Source organism: Triticum aestivum, chromosome 5B (assembly GCF_018294505.1).
Source record: "Triticum aestivum cultivar Chinese Spring chromosome 5B, IWGSC CS RefSeq v2.1, whole genome shotgun sequence".
In the NCBI taxonomy this organism is placed as follows: domain Eukaryota; kingdom Viridiplantae; phylum Streptophyta; class Magnoliopsida; order Poales; family Poaceae; genus Triticum; species Triticum aestivum.
In genome coordinates this window covers 340257347-340271310 of record NC_057807.1, presented here as the reverse complement: position 1 = coordinate 340271310, position 13964 = coordinate 340257347, and the positions used below count along the sequence as shown (strand labels likewise).

The 13964-nt window shown below is 49.0% G+C and overlaps 1 protein-coding gene across 2 annotated transcripts; it reads left to right on the top strand.

Moving 5' to 3' along the window:
• Window positions 1-910: 910 nt before the first annotated feature.
• On the top strand, window positions 911-5523 carry LOC123111753 (uncharacterized). Of its 2 annotated transcripts, XM_044532609.1 has the most exons (7): window positions 911-1129; window positions 1270-1874; window positions 1967-2134; window positions 2213-2380; window positions 2459-2626; window positions 2705-4376; window positions 4679-5523. In XM_044532609.1, coding segments are annotated over exons 1-7 (3330 nt in total). In that variant the 5' UTR covers window positions 911-1127; the 3' UTR covers window positions 5226-5523. The 2 variants fall into 2 exon arrangements, with proteins under 2 accessions (XP_044388544.1, XP_044388545.1); XM_044532610.1 differs by lacking the exon at window positions 2459-2626.
• Window positions 5524-13964: the final 8441 nt, after the last annotated feature.

Sequence of the window (13964 nt, the reverse complement as noted above, 5' to 3'; positions counted from 1 at the left end):
AAAAACCGCAAGGTAGCAAGTAACAAAAGTGAGCACAAACGGTATTGCAATGCTTGAAAATGAGGCCTAGGGTCCATACTTTCGCTAGTGCAATCTCTCACCAATGCTAATCTAATTGGGTCATATAACCATCCCTCAATGTGTGATGAAGAATCACTCCAAAGTTCTTATCTAGCAGAGAACATAAGAAGAAATTGTTTGTAGGGTACGAAGACACCTCAAAGCTATTCTTTCCGATCAATCTATCCTAGAGTTCATACTAAAATAACAGCTTATGATACACATCAACCAACTCTAATGTCACCTAGATACTCCAATGTCACCGCGAGTATTGATTATGCGATATGCATCAAACAATTTCAGATTCATAATACTCAATCCAACACAAAGGACCTCAAAGAGTGCCCCAAAATTACTACCGGAGAAACAAAGACAAAAGCGTGCATCAACCCCTATGCATAGATTACCCAATGTCACCTCGGGAATCCGCGAGTTGAGTGCCAAGACATAGATCAAATGCTCTCAAATCCATAAAAGTATTCAATCCAATAAAACGAAATCTCAGAGGGAAAACTCAATTCATCACAACAAGATAGAGGGGAAAAACACCATATGATCCAACTACATTAACAAAGTCAACCTTCATTTCAGAAGATTCTAGGGGCCAGTTCTCTTGGGCGATTCTCCCAGAATCGCCCCCCTCCCCAGCTTCTTCCAGAATCATCACTTCATATATTTTTGACAATCCTGTCTAGTTAAAGTCTAATTAGCTAGAATTGTAAAAAATATATGAAGTGACGATTCTGGGAGAAGCTGGGGAGGGGGGCGATTGTGGGAGAATCGCCCAAAAGAACTGACCCTAGAGCCCGTACGATCTGATTTGGTCAGACCGATCTTTCTCTACAGTACCGACCAAATCATGGCGCCATAACGAAAGAAATCAGCTATCGTCACGGCGACAGAGCAACAATATCGCGGGAGTAATAGTAGCACCTGTAAACAACCCATGCGTATCTCCTTCCCAAACATAGGGGGGAGACCGCTCCAGTCTCCACCCTCCACCCTCCACCTCCCCTCCAGTCGCCAGACGACGCCACCTCTGCCGCCTGCCGCCGCCCGTCTGCGGAATGTGAGTGCCCGTCCGGCGAAACCACCTGGCCCGTAGCGTGCGCGTGCGCGTGTGTCGCGAACGCCGATATCTATCCAGGGTTTGGCTCGTCCCCTTTCTATAGATTGGCTGACGAGGTGTCGATCTGGATTTGTATGCAGGGTCTGCGCCCCGACGGCGGGGGTGGAGGTGCTGCCGCCTCGCGGGGGTGTCTCCGCCCGGCGCTCCTGGCCGCCGAGCTGCGGCCGCGTCCCCGAGGGCGGCGGCGGCGAGAGGGGCGTCCAGGGCACGGCGGACGAGGCGGCCGGCCACGCGGGCGTTTCCTCTGCGGCGTGCAACGGCGGGCTCCCGCGCGACCCCCCTCAGCCTCAGCCGCAGTCGCCCGGCGACGGGGATGCGCGTCCCTCGGATGGCCAGGCAGATATCAGGGCGCTTGATGTGATGCCGCTGGCGTTCGCTGCCCCTCGGAAATGTGCCGTTGCTCCTGCTAATGGTTCCATGGAAGATGGGGGTCATATGGTCGATTCGTTGAATGTGGAGGGGCAATTGGTCAGGGATGAGGATGTTGTTATTGGCAATGGAGATGGCAGTGTTGTGGGAAGCAGAGTGGGCGATGGCGAATTGGAGAGGGAGGAGGACGAGAGCAGAAAGAAGAGGTGGTTGGCATCTGTCATGAATCCGCCTCCCAAGAGAAGAGCGGTCTCAGCCAAGCGCAAATTTCCGCCTGGCTGTGGGAGTGTTGCTGTTACCGCCATCGGCATCGGAGGTAAGGAGGTGCTTTTATGAAGACGCACCAATCATTTTTCACTAGTCGGTGTGCCTTTGCAGTGAATGCCTTGCTCACTATTCCAATTTCAGGTTGTGGTGTTTCTCCGATGTTGAAGCGAGATGATTCTAATCACGAAACGGAAGGCAAAAGAGAAGAGGTCGGAGGTGCCACCGAGGCACACAATCATATGCAAGAATCTCAAGTCGTTAATTGTGTCGCTCCAGATGATTTTGCAGACCGTCCACGGAATTATGTTGGTATGAAGACACGCCAATCATTTTTCGCTAGTGGGTGTGCCTATGTAGTGGATGCCTTGCTCACGATTACAATTTCAGGTCATGGCACTTCTCCGATTTTGAGGCGAGATGATTCTAATAACGAAACGGAAGGCAAAAGAGAAGAGGTCGGAGGTGCCACCGAGGCACACAATCATATGCAAGAATCTCAGGTCGTCAATTGTGTCGCTCCAGATGATTTTGCAGACTGTCCACAAAATTATGTTGGTATGAAGACATGCTAATCATTTTTCGCTTGTGGGTGTGCCTATGTAGTGGATGCCTTGCTCATGATCACAATTTCAGGTCATGGTGCTTCTCCAATTTTGAGGCGAGCTGATTCTAATCACGAAACGGAAGGCAAAAGAGAAGAGGCCGGAGGTGCCACTGAGGCACACAATCATAAGCAAGAATCTCAAGTCATCAATTGTGTCTCTCCAGATGATTTTGCAGACCGTCCACGAAATTATGTTGGTATGTAGACACGCCAATCATTTTTCACCAGTGGGTGTGCCTATGTAATGGATGCCTTGCTCACGATTACAATTTCAGGTCATGGTGCTTCTCCGATTTTGAGGCGAGATGATTCTAATGTGGAAATGGAAGGCAAAATAGAAGAGGTTGGAGGAGCTACCGAGGCACACAATCAGAAGATCCAAGAATCTCAAGTCGTCAACGTTATTGTTCAAGATGGTTTTGCAAGAGACCAACATGGCCATGATAATCCACTAAATGATGTTACAAGCGACTCACCAAGACATAGTTTCTTGGAGCAGATGAATGGTAGAAGAGTATTACGTGAAAGGAAGCGCGCACCGCTAGTAGCGAGGAACGCTGAGATTAGAAGCAAACGCGAAGGACGCTTGCATCAAGGCACTCCGAGGGCTCATCCGAGAGGCCCTCTTAATGTGAAGAGAAAGGGCAAGAGTTCAGAGATTGTCAAGATCAATGTGACATTGGTAGATGATGCAGGTGTGCTTGATGTGATACGCTCGGCATCTAAGTGTGGAGACCATGTTGCGACCGATCAAATTGAAGATAAGGATGGTGTGGGCCTTAATACTAATAGGGTAATTATACAAGCATTGATGGCTCCAGACAGATGCCCTTGGATGCAACGAAAGAAATCTATTGGTAGTGTTCCTAAATCGCTTGCTCCTAGGAACAATGTGAAGAAGAAGGTTGCTACTCCAAGGAAAGAATTGCGCTTTAAAGTTACCCCTTCTACATCGGCTAGGCTCAAGGCAAGAGAGGACGGAGAAGATTCCTTAGAAGATGATGAGAAATCTTTGGCAGCACTTGCGCATGAAAGAAATAATAAATCATGCGTCAACATCCCTCGATGTGCTCCTTCCGATGACTCGAGTGTTGATACCCGAAGCAAAGTTACGAAGATTGATGAGAGAAGTCGATTGCTCGATCCAAAGGATATACCACTTGTAGCGGGGGTTGGTGATGTAAAAAACAAATGTGAAGGAAGCTTGCAAGAAGGTACTTCGAGGACGCATGTGAGAGCTCTTGTTAATGTGAAGACAAAGGGCAAGAGACCAGATAATGTCAAGGTGAATGTGACATTGCTAGATGATAGGAGGGTCTTTGAAGATGACAAGACGGGAAACCAGATTTCAAGAACTCGAAGAGGAGTGGCGCGCTCCTCAAATATTAAAAACATGAAGAAAGGCATGTTTGCTCATAAGTTAAAGCATGATGGCATCAGCAAGGACTCTGGGAATAGGTTCATGAAGGAATCTAAGTGTGGGGATCATCTTCCGACCGATCAAATTAAAGAAAATGATAATGTGGGCCTTGTCACCAACAAGATGACTGTATTAGCATTGATGGCTCCTGACAAATGCCTGTGGACAGAAGGGAAGAGGCTTATTGCTGGTGTTTCTCAGTCTCTCACTTGTAGGAATAATAACTCTCTTACCGTTCGTGAAGGCCTTTGTTTGCCTGACATATCTCAAGGAAAAGAGAGCATTCCCATATGTGTGATCAACACAATTGATGGCGTGCTGCCAACGCCATTTAAGTACATTACCAAAGTCATATATCCGCCCTCATATGCAAAAGCACCTTCAGTAGGCTGTGACTGCACTAACGGTTGCTCGGACTCTAGTGAATGTGCTTGTGCTGTGAAAAATGGAGGGGAGATCCCATTCAATTTGAATAGCGCAATTGTTTATACAAAGCCTCTCATATATGAGTGTGGCCCATCATGCAGGTAGGGTGTTCAGTAACTTACAAAACAAAATAGCATAACCTAGCTAGGCAAGAACAACCCATTAATATTTTTATTTTTAATGTCCGACAACATGTTCTTATTGCCAGCTCAATGTTATACTAGTTCTGGCATGGTAAGTTTAGATTGGTAAATCCAGATGGCTGTGAAATGTGGGAAGCTTTCTCGTACAGCCGAAACCTGCTTACCTGAAGTTGGTTTTGACAAAAAGTTATTTGTTCACATTAGACAATTTAGGTTAAACTGAAATGGTGAGCTAACCAAATGGTCAAAACTGCATGCAGGTGCCCGCCAACATGCCACAATAGGGTGAGCCAGCACGGCCCCAAAGTTCCACTGGAAATATTCAAGACTGGGAAGACAGGTTGGGGCGTAAGATCCCTCAGTTTTATCCCTTCAGGTAGTTTCGTGTGCGAGTATGTAGGTGAGGTATTGCAAGAGACAGAAGCTGAGAGGACAGAAAATGATGAGTACCTTTTTGATATTGGTCGTGACGATGACGATGATGAAGAAGAAGAAGGTCCAGAATCTTCTAAATCCGAGATGACGGCGGAGGGCTTGGGCTATACAATAGATGCTGCAAAGTGTGGTAATGTTGGAAGATTCATCAACCATAGCTGCTCTCCAAACATGCATGCACAGGATGTTCTCTGGGACCATGATGATAGGAGGATGCCGCATGTTATGCTTTTCGCCGAAAAGAATATCCGTCCTCTACAAGAGCTTACTTACGATTACAATTATAACATAGGTAATGTGCGCAAGAATGGCAAGGTGAAGGAGAAGAAATGCTTTTGCGGTTCGTCGAAGTGCCGCCTCAGGCTTTACTAAGGTATCGGTGACTGGTGATGGTAATGTTCATATTTCGGCGGAACGCAGTCCTGTCAGCGTAGTGCTCCTTGGTCTTTACTCTCCCGGTCACCTTGCAGTCGTTGATGGCTTGTGATGTTTTTTTCTTGCTACCCTAGCGTTGAATTAGTACTGCTTTTTAAAGAGCTGCATTAGCTCATTCTGCTGTTAGTTTTATTTTCAGAACCGAACCTGTACTGGGTACATGAGTTCTGGCTGTAGCTTTTCTCTGTCACAAATTTTACATAATCAAGCATTCTTGCTGTCCTTTTAAGCATTATTGCCATACTCTGCGCAAGCGGGAGCTATGTCCACTGTGCTGCCCTTTTAAGCATTCTTGCTGTGCTGCCTTTCTTTCCAGATAGATAGATTTCCAGATAGACAGTCCCATAACAGCACCAAAACGAATCCCCATCCATGGTAACTTACTGCTTTGATCTTCAAGGGCAGCATGGATGATCAATACACCATTTATCAGCGTGCGCTCAGCGAGCCATAGTAGTATCTCATTTGTTCATCTGAACTGATTGTGAGAAGCCTGCATAAATTCTTTAGCATGCTGAGAAATGTCAGTTTTATGGTCATGAAGAAGTAAATCACATTTGGCATGTGGCAGATGGGGCAAGACTACTCATTTCAATTGGTCACAGCGTCAGCTAAACGCTCTGGTTTGGACCTAACAAAACTATTTCATCTGTGCCATTTATGACAAAAGACGATCAAACTTATGCCAGTAGAATCCATCACCAGAATTTCTTGGTTCTTTATGGTGCTAAGGGAAAAAATAATCAAAATCATTCTTTCTCTTCTCTTCGCACAAAGGCGGCTAGGGTTTGTCTATTCTCCAGCAAGACTATCGTTCTCGACCTGCTCAGGACGTCATCTAGGCGTGCTGATGCACAGGCGGACTGCGTTCTTCATCAGGTGTATACTCTCTTTGTTGTGTAGGTCTTTGTTCATTTCTCCTAATAACGATGTTGAGGCGGCGATGACATCTCAGCAATGTCATAAGCCCCGACAGTGTTTGCATCGATGCCGGCGGTAGGCTGATCCCGTGAGGCAGCCGGATATATTGGGTGACGCGATGGTACCTATGGCGGCAGGCCAGAATAATTTTTTTTTCCCAACCGGGCTCACACCCCTTTCCATTAATTTTGCAATCAACGGAAATACATCAGTCTGTTATCAAGTCTTTGTCATTCAGCCACTTACTAACAAGGAACTAGCACCGAAATGAGATAAGCAAAGGAGACTGAAAGGGGAGGAGCGAGTTGGCGCATCGGAGGAGCGAATTGGCGCATCATCAGGAAACCCACCGCCCGATGATCCTAAAACTGACCATCCGCCATGGGGCGAAAACCTGATGACACTTACAAGCCACTGCCCAACTAAGAGAGTTCAATGATGAAACTACTGATAAAGACGCCGAAGCAAAATGCTACCAAGATGAACAAGTCCAGCGGGCATCAAACCCCAGTGGGAAACAGGACCAAAAGACATTAGTAATGCACCCAGCTAGCCGATCTGGATCCCGTCATTGTCTCCTAATGGGAGTCTGCCACGAGGGAAGGATCTGTCCGCCAGGGTAGCAGCCGCATGAGCCAATAGCCTGGAGCTTCACCTTGTCTTCTCCTTTAAGCAAACCTGCCCAATATAACATAAACGAACATGCAGTGAAAACAGCCTCCAGAGGAGTGCGAGCAACATGTTTATCAAAAGTAACTTTATTGTGCAGGTTCCAAATCCCCCAGCATATGGCAGCAATAATCATCATATAGAACTGCTTTCCTCCTGAAAAGAACTTATATAGCCAAGCCCAACTTTGCCAAAGCGATCGAGGACAGCAAGAGGATCCAACTGTCATCCCCATCACGCCCCAAACCGTACGGGCAAGCGGGCAAGTAAAGAACAAGTGGTTCGTTGTTTCCACACTTGTACAAAAAGAGCATGTAGGGTTCCCAGGCCACTTCCTAATGCGTAGATTATCTCTTGTAAGCACAACATTCTGAAAAAGCTGCCACATTTTTTTTTTGATTTTCAGCGGGATGGGGGCTTTCCACACCCATTTATAGTTAGGGCCAGATAAGTTTCTTTCTAATCAAGCATAGTTTTTTTTAAAGGAATTGAGCATAGTGTTGGATTCTTCTTCCTTGCTGTTGGTGGTTCCGCGGCAGATTTTCATCAGCTTGTTCACAGGCCCTGCCTGACATTGGTTAAGTGTGCGTTTTGTCCCGCCTCTTGCAACATGTTCCTACTGTGGTTCATGTAGTCGGCATGTGTTATTGCTTAAGTTTCGGTCTTTGCAACTGCTCAGTCCTGATGACGGTTACTCGGCCGGTGAGTTTGACGATTTTCTTCGCGGGTAGAAGATGGACTTGAGAGACTTTGGGACTACGATGTGGAAACTGTTGCTACCTTTTTTTTTCTCAAGATAGATTGAATCGCCAAGAAATGGGCCTATTCCAGCACACCCAAATGACACAATTAGAGTATTAGACAGTTCTATTCCAGTACTAAAACTAAGATAGTTCACTTAACAATAAAGCATCAAAACGAATCATACCATGTTCCCAATCCTTGGTAGCCTACTGTATTTGATCTTCCAGGGCCATCATGTAGATGTAGATCATCACTCCCTCTCTGAATGCTCGGGACAAGTTTGTTATCGCTGCGCTTTTAGTAGCGTCTCATTTTGTCCATCTGGACAGGTTGCAAGAAGCCCGTGTACTTCAGTCAGCGCACTGATTCTTGAGATTAAAAGTTAGTTTGATGGCCATGAAGTAGTAAGGTCACTTTAAGCCGACAAAAGGTAATACTCCAAACTAGAACCTAGTACCAGAATTCATCTACAGATTTACCAGAATCTCTTAAGAGTTAAGTCCACAAAGAATGCCGCAGCTTCCTTTTTCAAGAATGGTATAGTCAGCTTCACCCAAGTTGATGAGGAAGAATGGTATGGCCGCATGCATCACTCTGATGCAGAGGCCGGGCGTGACCCTCCTTAAAAAAAAAGCTTCACCCAAGTTGATGAGGAAGAGAATAGAATCCATCAGTCCCCAATGGAGACGAAAGTGGCATGTATGTCAAGAACAATAGTCACATTTCAAATCCATTTAGCACCCACTCGCATACACTGGTATTCAAAGAAGACAAGTTACTTCCATTACTGAAAAAGGGTTTCCCCCCGCTTTGTATTCCAAAGCACCAACCAACAGACACGCGCGATGCTGGGGCGAGCAGCACAACAAGCCCAAAGAAGAAAAGAAGAAGAAACAAATGCCAACAACGACAGCTCGACTAAGCGCGGAAGGCCCGCCACCGCTGCGCCCTCCAGAGACACTACACCACAGCCCGAGGTTCCGAGTGCCGTGTACCAAGCAGCACCTCCAAGAAGGTATGCGACGTCGACGACGCTGCTGTCCGGACGAGTCCTAGGGTTTCCCCCGGTACAGGGAGGGAAGTGGAGAATGGCTACCACCGACACCCTTCAAGAAGGAATGGTGGCACCCGCCGGTGTCACCGCATCGGAGCCGGACGAGCCGGCAAGGATTTCTCCTGCACGACCAAACACCACCGCCCATCCGGAGCCAACCAACCAAACCACCGCCCAATGCGCCATCGCGGTTGCGCCGTCTCACTACGAGCACCAACACGAGGCCGAGAAGACCGAAGAGAAGCGCCATACAACGAGAGCAGCAGCACCAAGGCCGAGCGGGAGGGAACCACCTCCACCGCCGTCGTGCGAGAAGCCCGCGCCTCCGGCACCGTCGCGATAGCCGACCGGACACGGCAGCGGGGCATACCAGGCCACCCCTGGCCCGGCCAGGCCCGAAACGGGCCCGCTAAGCCCCGCCAGCAGTGGTGCAGCAGGCTGGCGTCGGCACCGCCAGCCCCCGTCGCGCAACCCCGCTCCCCCGCCTCCCGGGAATCACGCCGCCGACCCACCCGCCGCCGGCCCGGCCAAGACCAGATGGGCCACGTAGGGCCTAGATCCGCCGCTAGGATGTGCTGCAGCGCCACCCCACCGCCAACGACGGCGCCGCCGTCCAGCCGCTCGCCCGCCCTGCGACGAGGCACCCCGCCGCCAGCAAGACCGTCGCCGCCTAGGAGCACCCCCCGGCGCAGCTCCGCCCCGCGCCGGAGAGCCACCGGGAGGGGAAATGCAGGAGGGCCGCCGCCACCAGCGACCCCGGGGCCAGGCCGGCCGCGGGCGCCAGCGACGGCGGCAGGGAGGAGGGGAAGAGGGGGGCTGGAGGGGGGAGAGATCGGGGCGCGGCCGGCCGGCCGCGGGGGCGGCGCGGTCACGAGAGGGGGAGAGGAGTCTGGTTGCCCCTTCAAGTTACTTCCATTACAAAATGACACTTGCTTCTGCATGTGCTTGTCCAAATAAGAGCAGAAACCCTGGCCTAAACCAAACAACACCATGTGAAACAAGTCTGTCCTCATCTACCGATTCCAACATCTACTCTGAAATTTACATTAGTTCCATCGTTTTGTCCAGGAAATCCAATTTTGCCCCCATTCAAGATATTCACACTTTTCTCACAAAACACAAGCAAAATATTCAAGAGATCAAGACTGGGAAGTAACTTTTATCCTGTATATAGGATCAACGGCTACCTCCGCGGAAATAAAAGGGAGCAGCACTGAAAATTTCAACTGGAAGCAAATTTGGAAGTTGCTGGGTCCCAATAAGTACAAAATGTTTGTGGGGCGCCTCCTTGCTCACGAAAGTTTGGCAAACAGGATGAGGATTCAGAGGTTGGGGGTGGAACTGGACACGGCCTGCCCGGTGTGTCATCGGTTAAATGAAGACGGCGGCCACATTTTCCTCAAATGTAAGAAGGTAAAAGAATGTCGGAGCAGGCTGGCGTTGGGTGGTCTTAAGGAAATCTTGGTTAAGCACAAGTCTGCCCATGAGATGCTTGGTGAATTGTGGAAAGCTGATAGTGCCTCCCAGCTGAGGGCTCTTGTCTTGTGTGGGAGTGGTGGGATGTCAGGAAGAAAGCCAACACAGGGTCACCTTGTCTTAAACCCTTTTTAGTAGGAAAAAAGAACCAATTCGGCGGTCATTGACCATCACTACTACTTTACCTGAGGTAACTGTTTGCATCACCCAACTAATATACTTATCATGAAATCCTTCTTTTCCCTTAACAAATCTAAAATGTCCAGTTAATCTTATCATACGCTTTCTCTAAATATACTTTAAAAAACATCCATCTTTTTCTTATGTATTTCATGCATGACTTCGTGTAACAGCACCAATCCATCTAATATATATCTACCTTTAATAAATGTTGTTTGGCAGGAGTTATAATTTTGTCAGCTACTATACTTGCCCTATTATTAATTACCTTAGTAAATTTAAAAATCACATTAGATAGGCATATAGGTCTATACTATTGTAGTGTTTCGGCCCCCACATATTTGGGAAGCAGACTGAGCACTCCATAGTTAAATCTAACTAAATCTAGTTTACCATGATAAAAATAATTAAACAATTTAAGTAAATCAACACCAGTTTCTTCCCAAAAATGTTGATAAAACTCAGCCGCGAAAACAAGAGGCACAGGCATCTTATTATGCTTTATCTGAAAAACTACTTTTTAAATCTCTTCTAAAGTAAATTCCCTATCTAATAAACTTCTATCAATATCATCTAAAACAAAAGGAAACTCAAAATCGACAGTAACATTAAATTATTAGTAACAGGGCCAAATAAGTTTATAAAAGGATGTGGCATCGTCTAACAAGTCTTTATCCCCTTGCACAAACATTATCTATAAAATTAAAGGAAGTTATCCTATTTTTTCTCTTCCTACCACTAGCCCTAGCAATGAAGTAATGAGGGAGTGCATCCCCTTCCAACAGCTCTTTCTCTTTAGATCTCTGCAGCCAAATAACCTCCTCTTCTCTAAAAAAAATCTTCCTTTGTTCCTCTAAGTCTTTTCTTAATAAGTAGTTCTCTCTACTTAAACCATTAATCTCGCTGTCCATATCTTTGTTATCTATCTTCTCAACTAAAGTTACCCTCTGTTTTTTATAGAACCACAGATAATTTAAATTCCACTCCTTTAGTTTTTCCCTAATGTATCTAGCTCTATTCTGCCATCTGTCTTGTAAGTTTCCACAACAATATTACTCACCCCAAAGTTTCTTAATTTAATCATCTAGATCACCTCGCACCAACGTCGCTAGGTTTGGATCGAACGCCCGACACATCTCCCATCGCGCTCCGCCACTGTCACCCATATCCCCCCCCCCCAAAACCCTCAATCCCCTCCCACCGCCGCCCGACTCCGGCGCGCCGCCGCTCACCCCCACCCCCGCGCGCTCCTACGCGGCCGTGTTGATGGCTTCCCGCCTGCCTGGGGATGAGGGACCCTGCTTGAAGAGGCTGTTGGAGCGACCTGAGTGCTCTCGCCCGCCGCGCGGCCCTCCCATGCCGGCTAGGGACAGCGCCCCACGGGGGGCCGGCGACCGCCGGCTCGCTGACCGGGATGACTGGGCTGCTCCCCGCAGGGCTTCAGCAGCCGCACCCTACCGGTCGGCCCCTGCTCGTGAGGGCACCCATGACGGCCACCGCGACGCGTGGCTCCCTCTGCCTGGCTCCCGGGGGCGCGACGCCGGGAGGAGGCTGGGCGGCTACGTGAAGACGACCAGCGACGTGAAGATGAACTCCGCTCCGAGCTGCAGCACCGGCCTGCATACTCCGCCCCTAGACGGCCCGTTCTAGAGGTGGGTCAGAGCTCGCACCAAGGCGCCCGGAGAACCGCGGGTTCAGACGACCGTGCTTGGTATGGGTCCATGGAGCCAGACCGTGCGGACTCGTGCGATTGGCTTAGGTCCTCATCCGGGTCGCCGCGGTACACCCCCCTTAGCACCTTGGGGGAGGCTCCAAGTCCGGTTGGGCCGTTGATGAAGCGGAAGAAGAAGCGCTCGGGTGGGCTCGGTGGTCCTGCCATCGTGGATGGATCGGGGAGGTCGGCTGTGAGGGAGCCGAAGCAGGAGGCCTCGGCGATTCCCCCGGCTAGAGCTGGTCGCGCCCGGACCCGTGAGGAGACGATGTGCATCAACTGTGGGTGTGTCGATCACTTCCATTCGGAGTGCTTGGCGCCCTCCCGATGCCCTATCACTCTTGCCTACCTGGGGTACTGGGTATAGGGGGGTGGCTTCTACTATGTGGACGCGACCCTAGAGGACGAGCCCGTCCGGCCGCACCTGGCGACGATCACCCTCGTCCCGGATCAGAAGCCGCCGCCGTCGGTTGTGGTTACCGCTGAGATCATACGGGCGGAGCTGTCGGCGTACATTGGCGATTATAGAGACAACGCCTTCTCTTGGGAAGTCACTGAGACAGCGCCGATGGTCTTCTCGGTACCCTTCCCTTCTGCTGAGATGCTCAATGTTTGCACCCACAACCACATCAAGTGCCCCATCAACAAGTTCATGATCTCGATCCAGAAGGCTGATGCTGAGCCGGACACGGTGCCCCCCCTTGCCCGGGTGTGGATGCTCATCTACGGGCTCCCGAGTGGGGGCAAGCGCGAGGACATTCTCAAAGCCATCTCGGAGCCGGTGGGCAAGATTCTGACGGTCGATCTGGATTCCTTGGAGGGCGATGGCCCGGCGCGCGTCGAGCTCCTTTGTCAGGCTCCAGCTAATGTGGACGGTCTGTCCCTGATCTTCTACTTCGGCAATAACAAGGGCAAGTGTATCACCTACGAGATCGACCTAGATGCAACGGAGGGGCGGCCGGAGGACACGCCGCGAGCACCGCCGCCGGCCCCACCCGCGGAGGGGCAGGACGCCGAGGATAGATAGCTAGCCTGAGGACAGCTCCGTGGAGTCGGGGGGTGGGCTTCCGCCGCCGGTGTCGACCGAGAGCCGTCGCGCGCCGGCTTCGGCCCGCACGGAGGGCGATGTTCTGTCGGTCGTACTGGTGAAGGAAGCTTGGAGCTTATGTGTTTCAAATTTTGAGTCTTTCAAGTTCTCTTTTAGTAGTCGTGTCTGTCACACCGTAGCGCATGAACTTGCCCAGGTCGGGATGAGAAATGAGTCCCAGGATTGCTTTTGGGTGGATGATGCCCCTAGCAGTATTGTAAACTTGTTAGCCAGCGATCTTGATGTGCCTGAATGAACAAACTGCAGAAATCTGCGGCCCTCACATTCCTCAAAGGGCACAGTCACCAGTTGCGCCGTTGAATTCGGCCCTTGAGTGCCATAGCACAAACTGCAGAAAAAGGAGCAAGTAAAAAAAGAATTAAAATGAACAAAAAAACTGAAGTCATACAGAAATTAAAGAAGAATGAAAATGAAAAAAGAATCGAAAAAAGAAGATTGGCTCTCCTGATGCTTGTTAAACTCTCAAAACTGAAAAGGAGATTGCATGCTAAAAATAATTTGTTTATATCTGAAAAAGAAAAGAAAACTGAAGTCATACAGAAACTGAAGAAGAAATGAAAATAAAATATTTTTCAAAAAGAAAGATTTGCTCTCCTGATGCTTGTTAAACTCTCAAAACTGATAGACTTAAAAAGAGGTTGCACATATGGCAGAGAAAAACCTATTCTTATAGCTAAACTGATGGATAGCTTAACTTTATTCTTAACTACTTAACTTTAAACTGATGGACATAGTGAAAAAATAACTAGTCTCTATCTCTACTACCTAAAAAGAACGCAACGTTCCGTTTCCCCTCTTACGTTGGTCCGACGC

What these genes read in the sequence shown, in the direction of transcription:
- LOC123111753 (XM_044532609.1), top strand. An exon ending in TACCGCCATCGGCATCGGAG is followed by an intron (nt 1,875 to 1,966) that starts GTAAGGAGGTGC and finishes TTCCAATTTCAG; the next exon opens with GTTGTGGTGTTTCTCCGATG. An exon ending in CCGTCCACGGAATTATGTTG is followed by an intron (nt 2,135 to 2,212) that starts GTATGAAGACAC and finishes TTACAATTTCAG; the next exon opens with GTCATGGCACTTCTCCGATT.